General features: G+C 51.3%; 1 protein-coding gene across 1 annotated transcript in view; it reads left to right on the top strand.

Annotated features, from left to right (window-relative positions):
• Window positions 1–21719, top strand: part of RYR1 (ryanodine receptor 1) — a 107011-nt gene that overhangs the window by 29680 nt on the left and 55612 nt on the right. The window contains exons 31-58 of the mRNA XM_072966406.1: window positions 350–515; window positions 2264–2350; window positions 2519–2745; window positions 4078–4690; window positions 6232–6504; window positions 6843–7043; window positions 7494–7605; window positions 8757–8903; window positions 10375–10648; window positions 11420–11534; window positions 11620–11752; window positions 12138–12232; window positions 13518–13653; window positions 13808–13994; window positions 14090–14198; window positions 14469–14589; window positions 14680–14849; window positions 16095–16315; window positions 16398–16488; window positions 17426–17566; window positions 17959–18122; window positions 18230–18308; window positions 18568–18657; window positions 19116–19256; window positions 19651–19725; window positions 19825–19900; window positions 20242–20365; window positions 20633–20748. Coding sequence (XP_072822507.1) covers window positions 350–515; window positions 2264–2350; window positions 2519–2745; window positions 4078–4690; window positions 6232–6504; window positions 6843–7043; window positions 7494–7605; window positions 8757–8903; window positions 10375–10648; window positions 11420–11534; window positions 11620–11752; window positions 12138–12232; window positions 13518–13653; window positions 13808–13994; window positions 14090–14198; window positions 14469–14589; window positions 14680–14849; window positions 16095–16315; window positions 16398–16488; window positions 17426–17566; window positions 17959–18122; window positions 18230–18308; window positions 18568–18657; window positions 19116–19256; window positions 19651–19725; window positions 19825–19900; window positions 20242–20365; window positions 20633–20748 — 4484 coding nt within the window. The remainder of the gene's footprint in view (window positions 1–349; window positions 516–2263; window positions 2351–2518; window positions 2746–4077; window positions 4691–6231; window positions 6505–6842; window positions 7044–7493; window positions 7606–8756; window positions 8904–10374; window positions 10649–11419; window positions 11535–11619; window positions 11753–12137; window positions 12233–13517; window positions 13654–13807; window positions 13995–14089; window positions 14199–14468; window positions 14590–14679; window positions 14850–16094; window positions 16316–16397; window positions 16489–17425; window positions 17567–17958; window positions 18123–18229; window positions 18309–18567; window positions 18658–19115; window positions 19257–19650; window positions 19726–19824; window positions 19901–20241; window positions 20366–20632; window positions 20749–21719) is intronic.

The following is a 21719-nucleotide window of genomic DNA, read 5'->3' as shown; positions in this document are numbered from 1 at the left end:
TTTTTTTTTTTACCCCATTTCTTCTTTTCCATTTTCTCCTCCTCTTCTATCCAGCCATCCTCTTTCTACATTACCTCCTTTCTCTGTCTTCTCCTCCTGCTCCCCTTCCTTCTCCTCCTTCAGGAACCACCCATCCCCTGCCACCATCCTCCACCAATTTCTAAGAATTCTAGCTCCTTGGGGCTCAGAGTCTGGGGTGAGGGGTTTCAGTGCTCAAGTCTGAGGGTGGTGGGTGTTTGGGGATGGGGTTCTGAAGTCATGGGATTCCTGGAGCTCAGGGAAGCTGGTGTCCAGGGTCCAGGGTGCCTCGGCCAAGGATCTGAGCACTGACCACTCCTGCGTCCTCCAGCCTCAAGTGCAGCAACTGCTACATGGTGTGGGGCGGAGACTTCGTCAGCCCCGGGCAGCAGGGCCGGATCAGCCACACGGACCTTGTCATTGGCTGCCTGGTGGACTTGGCCACTGGCCTGATGACCTTTACTGCCAACGGCAAAGAGAGCAACACCTTTTTCCAGGTGAGCCCAGCCCTCTGCAGCTTAGCAATAGTATCCTCATGTCCCAGCATCTAGGGACAGCCCTCCCAGACACCCTCTGAGGACAGACACCAGAAAGACAGGACAAAAACAGCCCCTAGTCTGTCCTTAGGTCAGGCCAGGGCTGGGAAGTCCCTGGGAGACCGCCTAGTTGAACCATTAATTAAACTGACACCCAGAAAGGAGGAGACATAACAAAACCTTGACCTTGAAGAGAGGTTTATATTCCCTTTTGGGCTGGGTGACACCAGTTGCCACCTTTTCACCAATCAGGGAATACTCTAAGATGGGGCAGAATCCTAAGGTGTGATTTTCCTTTTCAACATTTTTAGAATAAAAGATTTGAAGCATACAGCAAAATTAAAGTAATTAAACTGTACAGTGAACATCCATATACCCACTACCATGAATCCACCATCCATGTTTTACTACACTGGATTTATCACATATATATCTGCCTATCCATCTATTAACCATTTAACTTTATTTATTTTACAAAAATATTTTAAATGGAGAATTTCAAAAATATACAAAGATAGAATAGCATGATGAACCTCCATGTTCCCATTACACAGCTCCAACTAGCACCCACTCACAGCCAACCTTGTTTTATCTTTACCTCCACACCCACCTTCACTTCCACACCCACTGGATGATTTTGAAGGATATCCTGGATATCATCTGGTTTTGTCTCTTTTCAGTATGTAACTCTAAAAGATAAGGATTCTTTTAAAAAGCATAGCCACAATACCACTCTTATCCAAAAAAATCACAAACCCAATCATTCTTAGATATCATCAAATATCCAGCCCATGTTAAAACTTCTTTGTTTGTTCAAAGTTCAAAAATGTCTTTTTACAGTTTGTTTGAATTGGAATCTAAATAAGGTGATATATTTTAGTTGGTTGCTATGTTCCTTGAATTTCTTTTCATATATAGATTTCCCTTCCATTTCCCTCTTTGAAATGTGTTTGTTGAAGAAACCAGTCTGTCTGTCCAGTAGAGCTTTGCTCCTCAAAATGTGGTCCCTGGACCAGTAAGATCTGCATCACCTCAGTGGGAGGGAGCTGGTCAGAAATGCAGACTCTCAGGCTCCTCCCCAGACCTGCCCAATCAGAATCAAAATTTTAACAAATCCCAGGGGACTCATGTGCACACCACCATCTGAAGAGGGTTGGCCTAGTTTCCCACAGTCTGAAGCCGACTGATGCATCCCTACAGTGTCATTTGAACACTTTCCTCTGTCCCCTGTATTTCCTGTAAACTGGGAGGTGGGTCCAGATGTGCAATTAGATTCAGGTTTGACAAGACTGCTCCACAGATAGTGATGTTTGTTTGTGGTGGAGGCTGGGTGGGTTCCTCTGCGAAGATTGGAAGAGCTGGCGGGAAGGGCGCAGTCAGAGGATGATTTTGTGCTTCGATGAATGAGCATGCTTGGGAGAGAAACAGAGATAGTATTCGTCGTGGGGGTGGGGTGGGGTGGGCATGATGTGCCCATAGACCCAGATGACAGGTTGTCCTGAGGGAGTTGGAGGAGGTTGGTCTGGCTGGATCAGAGGTGGTGCAGCCCATGAGCGACCTCAGGGCCATTGTGGAGCCTCCAGTGTGAGTCTGGATCTGTAGAAACCAGCAGGATCAAGCTGGGGCAATCGGCCCCAGAGTTCCAATCCAGAGTCAACAGCACCTCAGGTTCACCCTCTTCCTCACCCTGCCCGCTTCTCCCTTGCCAGGTGGAACCCAACACAAAACTGTTTCCTGCCGTCTTTGTCCTGCCCACGCACCAGAACGTCATCCAGTTTGAGCTGGGGAAGCAGAAGGTAAGAGCGCAGTGATGCGGCCGCCTGAGGAAGGAGGTGCCAGAAGTCTGGCGGGCAGAGCAGCTGCAGGGGGGCTGGGCGGGGGAGGGCAATCCGGGAGGTCTCCCTGGAAGCAGAGCGGAGGGAGAGGCAAGGAATGCTGAGCTGTGCACACCTCTGTGCCCCCAGAACATCATGCCGCTGTCAGCCGCCATGTTTCTGAGCGAGCGCAGGAACCCGGCCCCGCAGTGCCCGCCGCGCCTCGAGGTGCAGATGCTGATGCCCATCTCCTGGAGCCGCATGCCCAACCACTTCCTGCAGGTGGAGACGCGGCGGGCCGGCGAGCGGCTCGGCTGGGCCGTGCAGTGCCAGGAGCCGCTGACCATGATGGCGCTGCACATCCCCGAGGAGAACCGGTCAGGGCCAGCCCGGGCGTGTAGGGGGTGGGGCCGGTACTGCAAGCCCTCAGGGGTCTGGATTCAACTCACTGCCCCTCCCCACTACCCCAGGACTCCAGACAACACCCCAGGAGACCCCAGACCTACCTTAATATCCCCAGATAACACCCCAGAGTGCTCTAAATCCATTTCAGCAGGCCCAGACCCACCTCCGGGGGACCCAGACTCAGCCCAGGCATCCTCAGATAACATGTCAGGGGACTCCAGACCCACCTCAGGGGACCCTAGGCCCATCTCACTGGACCATAGACCCACGTCCAGGGACCCCAGACAACACCCCAGGGACCCCAGACCCACCCATGGGGCTTCAAACCCATCTCAGGGAGCCCAGATCCACATCAAGGAGCCCACAGGACACTCCAGGGGTCTCAAGTGCACCTCACAGGGTCTTGGACATTACTTAGAGAGGCCTGGGGTCTCTCGGGCATACCCAGGGAGATTTTGAATGTATCCCTAAATCTCTGGAGATCTCTAATCCACTCTGGGGACCCAGACACACTTGGGCTAGAGAGTGTTCACATGTGTGACAGGAGAGCTTTTAAGGACTCTGAACATGGCCAAGACCCCAGACTCACCCTAAGAGGCTTCCGACATGCTTCGTCTTTCTTTTATTCATTTGTCTGACAAATAGCTCTGGGCTCCTCCTATGTGACAGCAGCATTCTAGGCTGGAGACACCAAGCTCTTGTGAATCGACATTCTTGTAATGCTCTTGTATAACTCAGGGAGCTCAGACCTGCCTGAGAGGACTTAGTCCCATACCCAGGGGCCCCAGATACACCCATTTATTTGTACAACAAATATTTATCAAGCATTTACTATATGCTAAGTTCTTTTTAGGCTCTGGGAATATAGCAAACAAACAAACAAAACAGGCAGAAATGTCCTGTCCTGATGGGGTTTACATTCTAGTGGTGCTCAAGTATAGCCAGGGTATCCAGACTGGCCAGAGGAGGGGTTCAGACCCAATCTGGGACCCCAGATGCATCGCAGGGTCACCAGATCTTTTCCACGGACTCTTCAGACACCCCAAAGTACCAGACGATCCCAGGGATCCCAGATGCCTATACCAGGGAGCCCCCAGACCATTTAGAGATTTCCAGAACCATTAAAAGTCTCCTCCACTCAGCTCCACAGATCTCAGAGGACCTTGACCCAGCAGAACACTGGGATTCCCTGCTTGGGCTGCCAACACTAACTAACCCGAGCACCTCTTTGCCTCTCTGGTCTGTGTCTGTTTCCCCCCTCCTCTACCCGCTCTGTCCCTGTCTGTGGTCCATCTCCGCCTCAGATGCATGGACATCCTGGAGCTGTCAGAGCGCTTGGACCTGCAGCGGTTCCACTCCCACACCCTCCGCCTCTACCGCGCTGTGTGCGCCCTGGGCAACAACCGCGTGGCGCATGCTCTGTGCAGCCATGTGGACCAGGCGCAGCTGCTGCACGCCCTGGAGGACGCCCACCTGCCCGGCCCCTTGCGTGCAGGCTACTACGACCTCCTTATCAGCATCCACCTCGAAAGTGCCTGCCGCACCCGCCGCTCCATGCTCTCTGAGTACATCGTGCCCCTCACATCTGAGACCCGCGCCATCACTCTCTTCCCACCTGGAAAAAGAGCGGATAATGGTCCCCGCCACCACGGCCTTCCTGGCGTTGGCGTCACCACTTCGCTGCGGCCTCCACACCATTTCTCATCCCCCTGTTTCGTGGCTGCCTTGCCAGCTGTTGGGGTGGCAGAAGCCCCAGCCCGCCTCAGCCCCAGCATCCCTCTGGAGGTTCTGCGGGACAAAGCACTAAGAATGCTGGGGGAGGCAGTGCGAGATGGTGGGCAGCACGCACGCGACCCTGTCGGGGGCTCTGTGGAATTCCAGTTTGTGCCGGTGCTCAAGCTTGTATCCACCCTGCTGGTAATGGTTTCCTCCTGCTTGCCTCTGTTGCATTCCTCTTCCACATGCCAAATCATCCAATCATCCATTCATCCATCCATCCATCCATGTATATGTACATTCCCCATCCTATTATGCCTCCAAACACCCACTCATCTCTCCATCCATACACCCTCCACCTTTCAGTTTATCCTGCTATCATCTACTCATCATTCACTCTTCCTTCCATCCATTCATGTGTCATCTATTCATCTGGTTAGTAATCTCTTCCTTCTTTCCACTCATCCATCCAACAAGCCATCATTCATCCACCCTCCACCCACATTCCCATCCGTCCATTTAGTCATTCAAACACACCCCCATCTTCCTATCCAAAAGTCCATCCATCTATTTATCCTTCCATTCTCCACCCAGTTATCTATTCATCCATATGTGTGTCCATCTATCCAAATTCAATCTAGTTGTTCATTCACCCTTCCAGTCATTCATACATCATTACATCCATTTCACTATCCATCTATTCACCTACCCACTTATTTATTAATCTGTCTTTCCCTTCGTACATCCAACCATCATCCTCCTTCCCCCGTGCATCCATTCATCCACACATCCATTCATCCACCCATCCACAGATCTATCCATTCCTCCATTTTCTACCTACCTGTCCATCAATCCATGCATCTTTGTATCAATATCAATGAAGACCCACCCTCCTACCTACAATCCATCCAACCATCTACACCCACTCTTTCACCCATTCTCCAACCATTGTTTATTTCATGTACCCTTTCATTCATCTACCCATCTAATGACTCATCCATATATCTATCCATTCAGCTTTTCATACACAAACCTGTCCATCTATCCATCCTAACCCAGTGCTTGGTTATTTACCTATTTATCTATTTACTCATTCACTCGTTTACTTGTTCACGCATCTATCAAACCATCTATTCACCTACCCACCTATCTATGCATCATTTATCCTGTCACCCATTTACTCACTATTTCTTCTTACACCTTTACCTTCATCTCTCTATCCATTATCCACCCATCTATCCATCTCCCCTTCAAACCTCTACGATTCCATCTATTAATTCATCCACCCAGTCCTCCCCCATTCACCCATTTCTCTCTCTTTCCCCATTATTTTCCCTTTGATTTACCTGCTCTCCTTCCATCTGTTAGTATCTTCATTATTTTGACCAAAAGCTGGCATATGCTGAGAGTTATGAGGGCCTCTACCAGGTGTAGGGTGTGTCCTACTCCAGAGTCACATATACCCAAACTTGGGAGAAAGGACACTTACTTGTGCTGGGTGCTCATGTTTGACTATGTGGTCTGGGCCATGTAGGTGGGACACAGGATGTGGATCTGGGGGGATCTTAAGGAGGATGGATGGCAGGGCAGGGGGATGCTGCTCTTGTTTGTGGGAGGAATCATCCAGCCAGTGTAGGAATGAATCTGGCCTGTGCTGGAGAAGTAGGTCTGGGGAGTGAGGCTGGGACTTGATTATGGAAGCCTTGCAGGCCACAGTGAAAGACCCAGGCTTTGTCCTGCAGGTGATGGGCATCTTTGGCGATGAGGATGTGAAACAGATTTTGAAGATGATTGAGCCTGAAGTATTCACTGAGAAAGAAGAGGAAGAGGAGGAGGAGGAGGAAGAGGAGGAGGAAGAGGAGGATGAGGAGGAGAAGGAGGAGGATGAGGAGGAAGAGGCACAGGAGAAGGAAGATGAGGAAAAAGAGGAAGAGGAGACAGCAGAAGGGGAAAAAGAAGAATACTTGGAGGAGGGGCTGCTCCAGATGAAGTTGCCAGAGTCTGTGAAGTTACAGGTGAGCTGGTTCCTCCTGTTTTCCAGCTTCCATTGCTTTGTGCTGGTAGATACAGGGTCTGGTGGGGCTTGAGTCTGGACTTTGTCCCAAGGCAGCGGGGGAGCTGTGGAATGGCATAAAGCAGTGGAGTGCTACTGGCTTTGAATGATCCTTTCCACGTGGGAGGTGAATTGGAGGGATGAGACCATGGAGGTGGCTGGCTTAAGGATCTAGGCAAGAGGCAATGGTAGCTGGACCAGGGCAGGGCCATGGGGTGGGGAAAGAAAGCAAGAAGAGTTTCAAGGAAATCCTGATGGTCTCACCGCCATCCCTCCTGTTGCACTGCTGAATTCCCACAGATGTGTCACCTGCTGGAGTATTTCTGTGACCAAGAGCTGCAGCACCGTGTGGAGTCCCTGGCAGCCTTTGCAGAGCGCTATGTGGACAAACTCCAAGCCAACCAGCGGGACCGCTATGGCATCCTCATGAAATCCTTCACCATGTCTGCAGCTGAGACTGCCCGACGTACCCGCGAGTTCCGCTCCCCACCCCAGGAGCAGGTCCTCTGACCCCTGACCCCAGCTGGCCTTACTGTCTAAACCCCAACCTCAACCTCTCCCCCTACTCTGATCACTGATGGCACTCAACTTCCAAACCTGTGCTTGACCTCCGACCCTATTGATATACTAATCTCTCTTTTTAAAAAATAAATTATTTATTTATTTTTAAGGAGGTACTGGGGATTGAACCCAGGACCTCATGCATGTTAAGTATGTGCTCTACCACTAAGCTATATACCCCAGCCCCTTGATATCTAATCTTTTACCCTCTTACTTCTTTCTGAGTCATCCCAGGCTGACCCTGACTCCTTTCAAACCTTTAGTCTCCCAGATATTCTTCACTAACTCATGATCTTAGACAAGGACTCGCAATTGGATCTTTGATCCTTGACCTCATAGTTTCTGCTCTAAGGTCTCTAACCCTCATTCTAACCTTTGACTTTCCCCTAGATCAACATGCTATTGCAGTTCAAAGATAGTGAGGATGAGGAAGATTGTCCTCTCCCTGAAGAGATCCGACAGGATTTACTTGAGTTTCATCAAGACCTGATGACACACTGTGGTAAGAGAGGAGATCAGAGAATCCTCTTTCCAAACTTTCTCTTGAGACCTCTCTTGAAGTTTCCCTAAGACTTATTGATCTTAAATATCTATAGTATTTGTGCAGCAACTGTTGGTAGAATGAATGAATGAATAGACATGTTAGTGAACAGATAAATATGAGTGGAAGGATATGTTTATATGGGTATTTGGGTGGATGTATATATGGATGGATGGCTATAGGTGGGATGAGTGTCTGAATTGATGGATAGAAGGATGAATGAATAAAGAAATGGGTAAAGAGATGTTGGCTGGCTATAGATGGATGAAAAGAAGGATGGCTGGAGACATGGATGGATGACCTCTACTGTTTCTTATAAGAAGTCAGCTGATAATCTTACTGAAATTTTCTTATATGTGATGAGTCATTTTTCTCTGGCTGGCTTTCAAAATTTCCCTTTGCCTTTATATAGTTTAAGTATGATGTATCTAGGTGGGGTGCTCTTTGTATCCTGCTTGAGTTTGTTGAGTTTCTTTGGTATATAGATGAATATTTTCATCAAATTTGGGATTTGGGGCCATTATTTTTCTGCCCCTTTCTCATTTTGCCTTCTAGGACTCCCATTATGCATATGTTGATATGCTGGATGGTGTCCCACGGGTCTTTGAGGTTCTGTTAGCTTTTTTTCATTCTTTTATTTTTCTTTTCTTCAGACTGGATAATCTCTGTTGTCCTACCTTCAAATTCATTGATTCTTTCTCCTTCCAGCTCAGATATGTTGTTGTGCCCCTCTAGTGGTTTTCAAAAAAATTCACTTATTGTACTTTTCAACTCCAGTTTCTATATGGTTATTTTTTTTTAATATCATCTACCTCTTTATTAATATTCTCTAGTTGATGAGCCATTGTCATCATCCTTTAATACTTTAGACACAGTTTTCTATAGTTCTTTGAAGATACTTGCAATAGTTGATTTAAAAGACAAATGATTCAAGGAATGAATAAATGAACAAACATATGGAACATATGAAGAAAGAAATGAAAAACCCCATGAATGCACATATGAGTGAGAAATGAATGAATGAACCCATGAGTGAATAAAGAAGTAAATTACTGAGCAGATTAATAAGCAAACAGATGAATGACATGCCCTCCCTTCTGGACCACCTCCAGGAATTCAGCTGGAGGGGGAGGAGGAAGAACCAGAGGAAGAAGCCACCCTGGGTGCCCGCCTGATGAGCCTGTTGGAGAAAGTGCGGCTGGTGAAGAAGAAGGAGGAGAAATCCGAGGAGGAAACACCTGCCGAAGAGCACAAACCCCGTGAGGACTGAGGCCACCAGGGAGGGGGCAGGGGTGGGGCTGGAAGCACTATGCTTGGGGAGCCTCGGGTCCAAGACAGGCCACAAGAAGTAGCACAAAGGAGGGGTAGATGAGTACCAATGAGAGAAGAGAGGTGGAGAGTGGGGCGAGAGAGGAGACATGCCGGAGGTGTGGTCCAGATATGGGGGCTTCACCATATGTGTGTTGGAATAATGTGGCACATGGAGCAGAGACATACACCAACGTTGGGATAGTGGCAACTCCTGCACCACTGTGGCTTCTGTGTCTTTGTGGATTTTCTTTGTTTTTCTTTTATTTCTTGGTGGAATGATTACTATGCTGAGGGATTAGAGAAGCAGTCATGATAAAAGTAGTTTGGCCAATGGGTCATTATGCAAACTATATATTAGCCTCATGTAACAAGGACAGAGTCCCTGACATTAGTACAGGGTTTATCCTATAACATTCAAGAATCTTTTATTGGGCCAACTCTGGGCCAGGCACTGTTGGTAGGGCTGGGGAATATAGTAGGGAGAAGAATAAAAGTCTTTGCCCTCAAGGAGTTTAGAATATTACAAAATGTCTGAATATACATATAACATGATGTCAGGTGGCCATGGGTCATCTAAGAAGAAAGTAAAACTTAGTGAGAGAAGAGAGAGGGACAAAGATGAAGGGGTTAGAGTTGGGGAATGACGCATACAAAGATCTGGGGAAAGATGATTGTTACAGAGGGAACAGCCAGTGCAAAGGCCCGGAGGCAGGAACATGTGAGATGCATTTAGAAGCCAGTGTAGCTGGAGCAGAACGAGCAGGAGGAGAGAGGCAAAATACGAAGTCCAAAGTGATAAATCCAGATTGTGGAGAGTGGATGTAAGGAAGGTAGGTCATGAATTGACAGCGTCATTCAATGCCAGTGCATAAATGTTTCTTCTAACCCTGAGACACAGGAGACATCTATCTTCTCTCCCAGAAATCCTGGGAAGAAAAAAGATTGGGACAGAGAGACAGAGAGAGAAATGGATGCTGAATGCAAGAGAGGATTCACAAGGAGATTACTAGGGAAAATAAAACAGAGTTCATTTTGACATCATTTTCAAATGATACCAAAGTCTTCACAATTTTTCTTTAGGTCTGTTGTCTCCCTTGTTGAAAAATTGGCAGTATTTTTACAGAACAAATGGGACCGTGACTTGAGCTCATAATAGTGCCCTGGTACTTTGCAGTGATACAAGTTCCTTTTCCTCTTGAAGCTTTTAGGAGGCCCTTATGGCCTGGAAATAGGGTGAAGTGGACAGGGAGACTCTTAGGGCAATAGAACAAAATCTGCCAGAATCTGCCTGCTCCTGGCAGGTGGGGTGGGGGCCGTTAGCAACTGAGAAGCCAGCTTGACAGAGGGCCCCCATTTGCATTGTTCTCGCCCAAGGCCCTGGCCCAGAAGAATGTTCCGACCCTTGTGTCCCCTTCCTAGAGTCGCTGCAAGAGCTGGTGTCCCACACGGTGGTGCGCTGGGCCCAGGAGGACTTTGTGCAGAGCCCTGAGCTGGTACGGGCCATGTTCAGCCTCCTGCACCGGCAGTATGACGGGCTCGGGGAGCTGCTGCGTGCCCTGCCCCGGGCCTACACCATCTCACCATCCTCCGTGGAGGACACCATGAGCCTGCTGGAGTGCCTCGGCCAGATCCGGTCGCTGCTCATCGTGCAGATGGGCCCCCAGGAGGAAAACCTCATGATCCAGAGCATTGGGTGAGTCCCCGCCCCTCCCCAAACTTTAGGGGAAAGGAGGGGAGCCTTCCGGGCTCCAGCTTGTCCTCCCACCCCCATGTTATCTGGATGCAATAATGTCTCCTCCCCCTACTTCTGCCCCAGCCTTGGGGTGGCATCCTCCTCCCAGCAGCTAGCCCATCTCCCTGGGTAATGTCCCCTCCCCTTACCTCTCCACCCACCCCGGGGTTAACAGCTTCTACTCACCTATGACTCTTGGCACAAGATTGACTCTCTCTGACCTTCAGTTTCTTCATCTCTAAACTGAGGATGAGCCTTGCCTACCTCACAGAGTCGGGGTACAGCTTCAGGGACCTCACCACGCATGTAGTGGTAATAATAATAATAATAGTAATAATAATAATAGTCGAGCAGTCACTCAGTGTCACATGTGCCTCATTTATTCCTCAGCAAACATCTATTGGGCACCACTGTGTGCCAGGCCTTTTCTAGGCACCTGGGGATCCAACATGCAAGATGATAAACATCTCCACCCTAGGGGAGCCCACCTTGGCTCCCTGACTGGTTTCCTTGTCTGTGGAATGGGAATAATTACAGTTCCCGCCTCCCCAGTTGGATGAAAGGATTGAATGAGTCCAGATCTGTACAGGGGACAGTGGCGGGCACAAGAGTGAGAGCTCAGTAAATGGTAACTCTTATCACAGCAAGGATGATGGCTCCCCCAAGGGTCCAGGGGCCCTCCCTGCACTTGCCCCCCGACCCAGTGACCCAATGCGCCCTACCTGTCCACAGGAACATCATGAACAACAAAGTCTTCTACCAACACCCGAACCTGATGCGGGCACTGGGCATGCATGAGACAGTCATGGAAGTCATGGTGAATGTCCTCGGGGGTGGCGAATCCAAGGTAAGGGGGCTGCATGGGCCGGAGGGCTCAGGGGAGGGGCCCATGGAGGGCAGGCACTGACCACTGATCCACCCTGCCCACCCAGGAGATCCGCTTTCCCAAGATGGTCACCAGCTGCTGCCGCTTCCTCTGCTACTTCTGCCGCATCAGCCGGCAGAACCAGCGTTCCATGTTTGACCACCTGAGCTACCTGCTGGAGAACAGCGGCATCGGCCTGGGTGAGGGCCCCTGAACCCACTCATGATAGTCTGTCCAGGCTGGCCCCACCCTCTGCTGGCTCATTCACTTAGTCATTCAACAAACACTCACTCTCAACCCACCCTGGATCTGGCCCTGGAGTGAGCAGTGCTGGGGATACCCAGACAGCCCTGGGTCTGGTCCTCATGGGGTGCACAGTGGAGTAGGGAGGACAAAGCCATCCCACACACTGATGGCCTGGAGTGGTCAGGCCTGGGATGGGAAAGCACAGGCCAGAGGAGGCACCTGACCCAGGCTGGGAAATGGGTGGTCAAAGAGGGCTTCCTGGAGGAGGCAAGGTAGCCAAAGTGAGGTAGTCAGCTCTGCACCTCTGAAGAACATTCTCACTGCCTCTCACCCCCACAGGAATGCAGGGCTCCACGCCCCTGGATGTGGCAGCTGCCTCTGTCATTGACAACAATGAGCTGGCCTTGGCGTTGCAGGAGCAGGACCTGGAGAAGGTGTGGAGAGGGGAGGGCTGGCCCCTACCTGGCTCCCTGGGGCACCTGCTGACTTGGGACCCATTTTGTGGGTGCCATTCTGCATGGTTCAGGACTGAATCTGATGGGGGGTAATTTGCAGGGAAGGAACAGGACCCAGTCACTCATTCCTGGGGCTGAGTGCAAGTCCAGGCCCCACCCTCCCCGGCCATGTGGCCTAGGCCCTCTGTGCCCCCTGCGGTGAAGGGCATGGGCCCTGGAGTTCAGCAACTAGGGTTCAACTCCCCGTCCCTGCCTTCCCCGCAGCTCTGCTCCCTTGCTGTGTGGCCTTAGGCAAGGGACTTTAATTCTCCAGGCCTCTATCTCCTCCTCTGTAGAATGAAAATAATAATAGAAACAACTTCATATAGTTGTTCTGAGGATTAAATGAGTCAACCCATGGAAGCAATTACAAAGCAGTGAGCACTCTCTAACAGTTACAAGCTAGTACAGTATTGTTTATTTAACACATATTTGCTGAGCACCTACCATGCGTCATACCCCTGTCCAAGGCAGCAGGGGTGTGACAATGATTGAGAGTCAAAAATCCTTGTCCTACTGAAGCTGACATTCTACTTGGGGGGATAGATAATACAAGAGGAATAATGACAAGATGATAATAATGAGATGAATAAATCAAATATATGGTATATTAGTGATGAATGTTAAGGAGGCAAAAGCGTGAGTAAGAAAGAGAAATATCGAGAGTCAGTAGGGTGTCTGAGTTTAGACAAGAGGGGTCAGAGAAAGTCTCACTGAGAAAGTGACATTCAGGCAAAGCTCTGAAGGAGGTGGAGGCCATGTGGACATGAGGGGGAAGAACATTCCAGGCAGGGAAAAGGCCAGTGCAGAGGCCCTGAGGCTTGAGTGAACCTCAAGAGTTTGAGGAACAGTGAAGAGACAAGCGTGGTTGGAGCAGAGGGAGACAGGGGTGAGTGCTAAGAGGTGAGGGTAGGGAGGTGACACGGGCAGATTGTGTGGAGGATCTTGTGAGTCACAGCAATGGCTCTGGCTTTAACCCCAAGTGAGATGACACCAAGGTGTTTGCAGAGTCCCTCTCGCTGTGTGTGTGGGATAGACAGGAGGTTGAGGGGAGCAGTGAGCCCAGGGAGGAGGCGGCTGCAATGGTCCAGGTGGGAGATGAGGGTTGTTTGCGGAGGGATCCAGAAACAATCAGACTGGATCTCCAGGGATGGGCAGGGACTTGAGCCTTGGGGAGGAAGGTGGTGTGGGTCTGGCCTCTGGCTGAGCCCCACTCTGCCCCCAGGTGGTGTCCTACCTGGCAGGCTGTGGCCTCCAAAGTTGCCCCATGCTCCTGGCCAAAGGGTACCCGGACATTGGCTGGAACCCCTGCGGTGGAGAGCGCTATCTGGACTTCCTGCGCTTTGCTGTCTTCGTCAATGGTGAGGCGGGAGGCTGCAGTAACATGGGGTAGGGGAGGGGCCTACATCCCGAGCCACAGGCCTGGCGGGAGCGTGAGGGCAGGGTCCAGAAGGGGCGGGGGCTGCCCAGGGAGGGACCCTGGGCTCACAAGGCCTCCTGACCCTGAGCTGCCAGGCGAGAGCGTGGAGGAGAACGCCAATGTGGTGGTGCGGCTGCTGATCCGCAAACCCGAGTGCTTCGGACCTGCCCTGCGGGGAGAGGGTGGCTCAGGGCTGCTGGCCACCATCGAAGAGGCCATCCGCATCTCCGAGGACCCTGCGCGGGATGGCCCAGGCATCCGCAGGGACCGGCGCCGCGAGCAGTGAGTCTCCCGCCCTACTACCTAGTCCTCAACAGAACAACCTGCCCTCCCCAAGCCCCTTGCTGCCTCCCCCACACCACCTACCTTCCCCGCAGCTTTGGTGAGGAGCCCCCTGAAGAAAACCGAGTGCATCTGGGACATGCCATCATGTCCTTCTACGCTGCCTTGATCGACCTGCTGGGACGCTGTGCACCAGAGATGCATGTGAGACCCGAAGCCAGGGGGTGGGGGATGCTCCAGGCTCTGCTCTCACAGAGCTCCCAGTCCAGTGGAGGAGACCAGAAAATGAGAGCCGGCGGTGGCCAGGGCTGCAGTGGAGAGGCACAGGCAGGGGGATCAGGGCTGGGAGTTCTAGAGCTAGCCCCACAAGAAGGAGTCCTGCTCTACCTGCCAATGGGTCAGGAGGGGATGGAATGGGGGCATGACCAAATGGGGCACAGGGTGCCGGATGACATGCTCCCCTCCACCCTCCAGCTAATCCAAGCCGGCAAGGGTGAGGCCCTGCGGATCCGCGCCATCCTGCGCTCTCTCGTGCCCCTGGACGACCTCGTGGGCATCATCAGCCTCCCACTGCAGATTCCCACCCTGGGAAAAGGTGCGGAGCTGGTCCCAGCAAAGGAGTGACACAGGAGAGGAAGCAGAGGGGCCCCAGGGGTAGCCCTGACACTGCTCTCCTGGCCCACAGATGGGGCCCTGGTACAGCCAAAGATGTCAGCCTCCTTCGTGCCGGACCACAAGGCATCCATGGTGCTCTTCCTGGACCGTGTGTATGGCATCGAGAACCAGGACTTCTTGCTGCATGTACTGGATGTGGGGTTCCTGCCTGACATGAGGGCGGCTGCCTCTCTGGACACGGTGAGTAGCCTGGCCACCCTCCTGGCCTCCAGAGTGAGGTGGGTCATGGAAATGAGATGGGTCATGGAAATAGTGCTGGCACTTTTGTTTGTTTTGAACTTGTGTACATATCATAATCCTCACTCCCCATCATCAAGATAGAAAACAGAAGCCACAAAAAACTGAGTTCTGGGAAAGGGCGTGTGGAAATCTCCAGTACCTCAGGTTAAGAAAAAGAATTCTCAGTGATGGCTTAGCACTATGGAGACACAAAGACCCATGCACAACAATGACAATAATAATAACAGAAGGTGACGAGGCCAAGTAAGATGAGGACTGAGAACTCACCATGGGTTTGGCCAAATGGAGGAAGCAGTTTCAGTAAGGTGTTGGGGCAAAAGCCTCACTGGAGAGGGTTTAAGAGAGCCTGGGAGGTGAGGTATTGGAGACAGTGAGTGTTGACAGTCAATACAAGTTGGTGACAGAGGAGGCGGAGGAATGGTGATGTACTGGAGGGGTGAACTTGGTCAAGAAAAGTCTCTTCTTAAAATGAGAGAAATGACTATTGGCCATTAACTGGGAAAGAGAACCCTGGGTCTTGAATCTATAATCACCAGTTTATCAGAAATACAAGGGGCAGAGGAACAAGTTAGCTGACACCACTGGGAGGCGGCCAGCCGAAGCTAAGATGTAGGAAATTCTACTGGATTAATGACTTAGTTTCTTCAGCAAATAAATAGCCTTAAAAGGGGGAGGAAAGGGAGCAGTTACAGGTGTCAGCCAATACAGTATGTGGACCTTCCTGGGGCCTGATCGAAACAATCCCAGCTAAATGCAAAACCATTTTTGAGACAATTAGAGAAAGCTGACCATGAACAAGAGATTCCATGAGGTGTTATAATGGCAACATGGAATGTTAAATGGAAGTAGTGGTCTGAATGGAGATACATGTTTAAGTATCTTTGGATGAAATAGTATTTGGCTGGAGGTTACATGAATTATTACAGGGAAAAAAGGCGAGGTTAGAGGGGAAATAAGCATGCCGAAGGTGGATATCTGCAGAACAGGCTAATCTGGGTAATTAATTGGCTCCTGGACTTTTGTGTGTATTTGAAATTTTGCATAGTCCAAAGTAACCAAGGGTAGTAGAGACTGGGAGGAGCAGGTTTCGGGGGAAGATCAGAAGCCAGGGTCATTTGCCCAGAGTTGTCCTGGGCAGGTGCCTGGAGCTCGCAGAGGGCCTGACGGTCCCACCCTGCGCCCCAGGCCACTTTCAGCACCACAGAGATGGCGCTGGCGCTGAACCGCTACCTGTGCCTGGCCGTGCTGCCGCTCATCACCAAGTGTGCGCCACTTTTTGCGGGAACAGAGCACCGCGCCATCATGGTGGACTCCATGCTTCACACGGTGTACCGCCTGTCCCGCGGCCGCTCGCTCACTAAGGCGCAGCGCGACATCATCGAAGAATGCCTGATGGCGCTCTGCAGGTGGGGCGGGACCGGGTGGGCGGGGCTACGGGTGGGGCGGGCCTCGGGGTTAGATAACCCCGCCCCGTGCACGTCCCCGCAGGTACATCCGCCCGTCCATGCTGCAGCACCTGTTGCGGCGCCTGGTGTTCGATGTGCCCATCCTTAACGAGTTTGCCAAGATGCCGCTCAAGGTGAGGACAAGTTGTCCTCCGCGTGCTTATTTCCATGCTCCACCCACCAGCTTGCTCCGCCTTCGGACTATGGGGCTCTTTTTGTATCACACAGGCCAGGCCAGTTAATCTGTAGATGTGCGGGCAGTGGACCCCATAGAAACCTCTTTAGCATTCTCATTTGCATACTAGGATTCCTAGGACATTCACTTTGCGTCATTGGTGCCTCTAACACTCCCTAATTGCGTTTAATTCGCCTAACAGTGAGCTGGCCCCCACCTTAATTAGCACATATTTGCGTGGAGCACACCACTTTTTCTAATTAACATGCTTATTCACATGCTTGGACCACCAGCCTTTCACTATTCAAACGAATGCGTTTATTTGAATAAACAGTACCACAGCTAGCCTGAATATTTGCACACTCTCTCCTATTATTGTTTCATTTGCATGCTGGCTTGCATAAGGAGATACCCCTAACCCAGATAGTGTAACTATTTTGCATAATACATCTAAATCAGCCCCTATTTCAAATTTGCATATTGGATGGTGGAGCCTTCTTTCCAATTACCATATGTTTGCATGGGGTGCTGCCTATGTTTGTATCTGCCTTGTTAATTCACATACACACAGCTCAGTCCATCCATATGCCAGTTTGCACATGACCCTACCCATGGATTAATATCTAGCATGCTTATTTATGTAAAGCAGCACCAGACAAATCCAGCTCTGATTTAATGCCCATCATGGCTCTAAATTAGAGTGCCAAATTTACATAAACTGTCCAGGACCACTTCGCAATATGCATACTATTCCCCCCTTATTAGCATATCATTTGCATAACCCACACCTTCATAATTCAAAAGCACTAGCATCCCCTGGGCCTCTCTGGCTCTTCATTTGCCTGCCACCTGTTTGTGTCACACTAATTTGTGTGTCCCCCTCTTGCTCCCCCCAGCTCCTCACCAACCACTATGAGCGTTGTTGGAAGTACTACTGCCTCCCCACTGGCTGGGCCAATTTCGGGGTCACCTCGGAGGAAGAGCTGCACCTCACTCGTAAACTCTTCTGGGGCATCTTTGACTCGCTGGCCCATAAGGTCTGGGCACCCAGGGGCTCTGAAAGAAACCTGTTTGCAGGGTTTGGGACCCAAAGTTGGGGATCCAGGATGAAATCTTTAAATCTGGGAGTTAGGGAAGGGAGGCACTTCTGCAGGTTTGGATCTAGGAGAATCTATGAGTTGATTCTCCACATTGGGTGCTATGGAAGAGGGATTGAGCCTCTAGGATGGGGCTTGGAGACGGGGGGATAGGGTGGTTTGAGAGTCCAGGAGGGTCTAAGGCTTGGATTTCAGGGAAAGACCATACTTCATGTTTGAGGGATCAGGGAAGAGGGCTGATGATTGGAGCACTGAGTTTGAAGTTCTGGGGCTCCAGTATTTGAAGGCTTAGCCAAGCCTGCAGTGACAACCCCCCCCCCCGGCATCCCCAGAAGTATGACCCAGAGCTGTACCGCATGGCTATGCCTTGCCTATGCGCCATCGCAGGGGCCCTGCCCCCTGACTACGTGGACGCCTCATACTCATCCAAGGCTGAGAAAAAGGCCACGGTGGATGCTGAAGGCAACTTTGATCCTCGGCCTGTGGAGACCCTCAAGTGAGACCTGGAGGCAGGAGTGGGGGTTGGGCCTGGAGGCTGGGAGAAAGTTTCAGAGGTGGCAGGAGGGATTAGCCCCAACATCTGCTGACCCCATCTCCCAATAGTGTGATCATCCCAGAGAAGCTGGACTCTTTCATTAACAAGTTTGCGGAGTACACACATGAGAAGTGGGCCTTTGACAAGGTAAGCATCAGGTTCCTCCACTCCCCAGAAATCCCCACCCCTGCCAGCCTTCCTCAAGACTATCTTTCCCCAAGACACAGGTCCTCCCAGATTTCCCTGGGGCCTCTAACTCTTCCTGGGACCCATAGCCTCCTCTGGAACCCTCAGCCCCTCCAGGGTTCCTCCTCTGTGTCCCCCAGGCTGCTGTCCACCCCTCATTCTGCTTCTGATCCCAGCTCCATAGTGGCACTACCCACACCTGTCCCCTTTTCACCTCCAGATTCAGAACAACTGGTCCTATGGGGAGAACATAGATGAGGAACTGAAGACCCATCCCATGCTGAGGCCCTACAAGACATTTTCAGAGAAGGTGAACAAGCTTGGGGCCCAATGTTAGGGGTCCAAAATTTGGGGGTTTAGGGAGGAGTGAGGCCAATTCATGGCCTTGGATCTAGCTGGATCTATGGATTAGGGCTCCCCATCCATGTACTTTGCTTTCCCTCAAACTTGGCTGCCTCCCCTAGACCTTGAAGTCCTAGTGTCCCTTGTCTTAGAAAGAGTCAGAGACTGGGTTTAATTCCTTGACTATACAGTTTAACTCCTCTGAATCTCAGGTGTAAAATGGGATAATGAGTTTGTCTGGGAGGCTCTGTTACAGAGCAGGTAAGGACCTGGGTTCGAATTTGGAACTGGACCACTTCCTGGCCACATGGCCAGGGCTTTCCCCTTCTTGGGACACTGGAGGCCAGTGAGGCCGAGCCAGGGGCTCCCACCTCCACCTCCCTCTCACCCCATTCCACCAACTCCACTCCCTCTTGTCCACCCCAGGACAAAGAGATTTACCGCTGGCCCATCAAGGAGTCTTTGAAGGCCATGATTGCCTGGGAATGGACAATAGAGAAAGCCAGGGAGGGTGAGGAGGAGAAGACGGAGAAGAAAAAAACCCGGAAGATATCCCAAAGTGCCCAGGTGGTGGCGGGGCTGGGGCAGGGGGCGGGGTAACGAGGGGTGGTGAGCAGCTAGAATAAGGGGCGGGGCCAGGAAAAGGTGGAGCCAGGCAGGAGGCGGGCCTAGAGGGGGAAAAGGGCCAAGGGAAAGAGGTGGGGTCAGGGGAATTGGAGAGGCCAGGAGCAGGGTGCAGGAGAAGGCTGCGAGGTCTGGGATAGGAGAGGGCCTGGGTCTGAAGAACTGCAAAGGTCTGAAGAACTGCAAAGGGCTGAAGAGAGGAGGGTGGGTTAGAGACAGGGCCTTAAGGAGAGGGTGCAGAGGAGCAGTGTAGGGCCAGGTAGTGGGGATACATCAAGCTGAGGCCTGGGCTTCCTGCTAGCCCATCAAGCCCCCCATCTCTCCCTTGTCCCCCCAGACCTATGATCCGCGAGAAGGCTACAACCCCCAGCCCCCGGATCTCAGCGGAGTTACCCTTTCCAGGGAGCTGCAGGTGAAACTTCTGATCTTTTATTTGGGGACATGGTGGTGTCTGTTGAGGGAGGAGGACATCCACTAAATCTGGGCCTTGACCTTTTGCATCCACTCCCAGGCCATGGCAGAACAACTGGCAGAAAATTACCACAACACATGGGGGCGGAAGAAGAAGCAGGAGCTGGAAGCCAAGGGTAAGGTCCTCCATCCCAGCCCCGCACAGGTCTCCCTTCTCCGCAGCCCTCTAGCCACTGGCAACGGGTCACAAGGGCATGGGTTAGAGTTGTGCAACTTTGAACAATTGCTTTCACCCCACTGAACTTTGTTTCTGGGTCTGTACGATGGAGATAATCACAGCATTATCACTACTGTAGGGTTTTGGTGAGGATGTGACTAACATCTGAAAGTGATGTTTTGGTTATTCCTACCTTAGTCTTTATTACTATAATTATGCACACCTTCAACTGCAGGAACCACTTCAGTGAGCGGCCTGGGACCCTCCCAGCCCCCTGATATCTGATCTTTACCGCCCCAGGTGGTGGGACCCATCCCCTGCTGGTTCCCTACGACACACTCACCGCCAAGGAGAAGGCACGAGATCGGGAGAAGGCGCAGGAGCTGCTGAAGTTCCTGCAGATGAACGGCTACGCCGTCACCAGGCAAGCGGGCTGGAAACCTGACCAGGGAGGGGCAGGGAAGGTGGCCAGAACCCCGGCAAAAGCTAGGAGAGGCGAGTCCTAGGTAGCGGAGGAGGAGCCAGAGAGGGGAAGATACAAGGGGGCGGGGCCTGGGGAGCGGGGCGGTGCCAGAAAGAGGAGTTTAAAGCAGACGGGGCCTGGGCCTAGGGAGTCCAGGTAGAACTCCAGAGGGGCCAGAAACCCCGCAGGCCTGCGTCTGGGCTGACCCCTCCCTCTGCTTGCACACAGAGGTCTCAAGGACATGGAACTGGACACTTCTTCTATTGAGAAACGGTTCGCCTTTGGCTTCCTGCAGCAGTTGCTACGCTGGATGGACATTTCTCAGGAGTTTATCGCCCACCTGGGTACGGAGAATTCCCTCCCCGTGCCTGCCCTACCTACAGTTTCACCTAGAGACCCAGTTCAGGTGTTTCTCCTTCCTCCCCTCATCTGATCATTGTGCCAGACGCTGTTCTGGGGTTGAGAACACGATAAAGATAGACAAAGATCCCTCTCCTCCTGCAGCTTACATTCCCTTGGTGATAATTAACGTCAGAAATAATTAGATCACGTAGTGATCACAGGAAGAAGACATTAGAGCCAGCAAAGGAGGATTGGGAGTGTGGGCCAGTGAAATTGTTTAAAATTTTTTTGTTGTTATTTGAGCCTGTCCAATGATCCACTTATTTTTATACATATATATTCTTTGTTATTATAGCTTATTACAAGACATTGAGTGTAGTTCCCTGTGCTATACGTTAGAACCTTGTCGTTTATCTATTTTATACATAGTAGTTTGTATCTGCTAATCCCAAACTCCTAGTTTATCCCTCCAAAGGGGAAAGGGGAAGAGATAAATTAGGTTATAATTGTAAATAGAATATTCCAGGTAGACCTTGAGGGAGCTGGGGAGTGAGCTATGTGGTCATCTGGGGAGAGTATTCCAGGTGGAGGAACAGCCAGTGCAAAGGCTCTGAGCAGTCCCTGGTGTGAGTATTAGGAGGCCTGTGTGGCTGAAGCAGAGTGAGTCAGGGGGAGAGTGAGAGGAAATGTGGTCAGAGGGGTGAGAGGCAGATCATGGGGGGCTTTGCAGGCCATGGTGAGGACTGTGGCTTTTTACTCTGAGTGTCATGGTGCCACGGAAAGTTCTAAGCAAGAGAGGGCCCTGATCTGCCTTGTGTTCACACAAGTTGTTCGCAGTCTCCCTCTGGCTTCCTGGGAGAACAGGCTCAGGAGGGGGCAGGAGAAAAAGAGAGTGAGAACTGGGCAGATTCTGAATCTATTTTGAAGGCTGAGGCTGCTGGGATGCCCCACAGATGCCTCTTATATCTCACTG

Source organism: Vicugna pacos, chromosome 9 (assembly GCF_048564905.1).
Source record: "Vicugna pacos chromosome 9, VicPac4, whole genome shotgun sequence".
Taxonomy (NCBI): domain Eukaryota; kingdom Metazoa; phylum Chordata; class Mammalia; order Artiodactyla; family Camelidae; genus Vicugna; species Vicugna pacos.
Note: the sequence above shows the minus strand (reverse complement) of the source record. Positions and strands in the feature narration are given on the sequence as shown.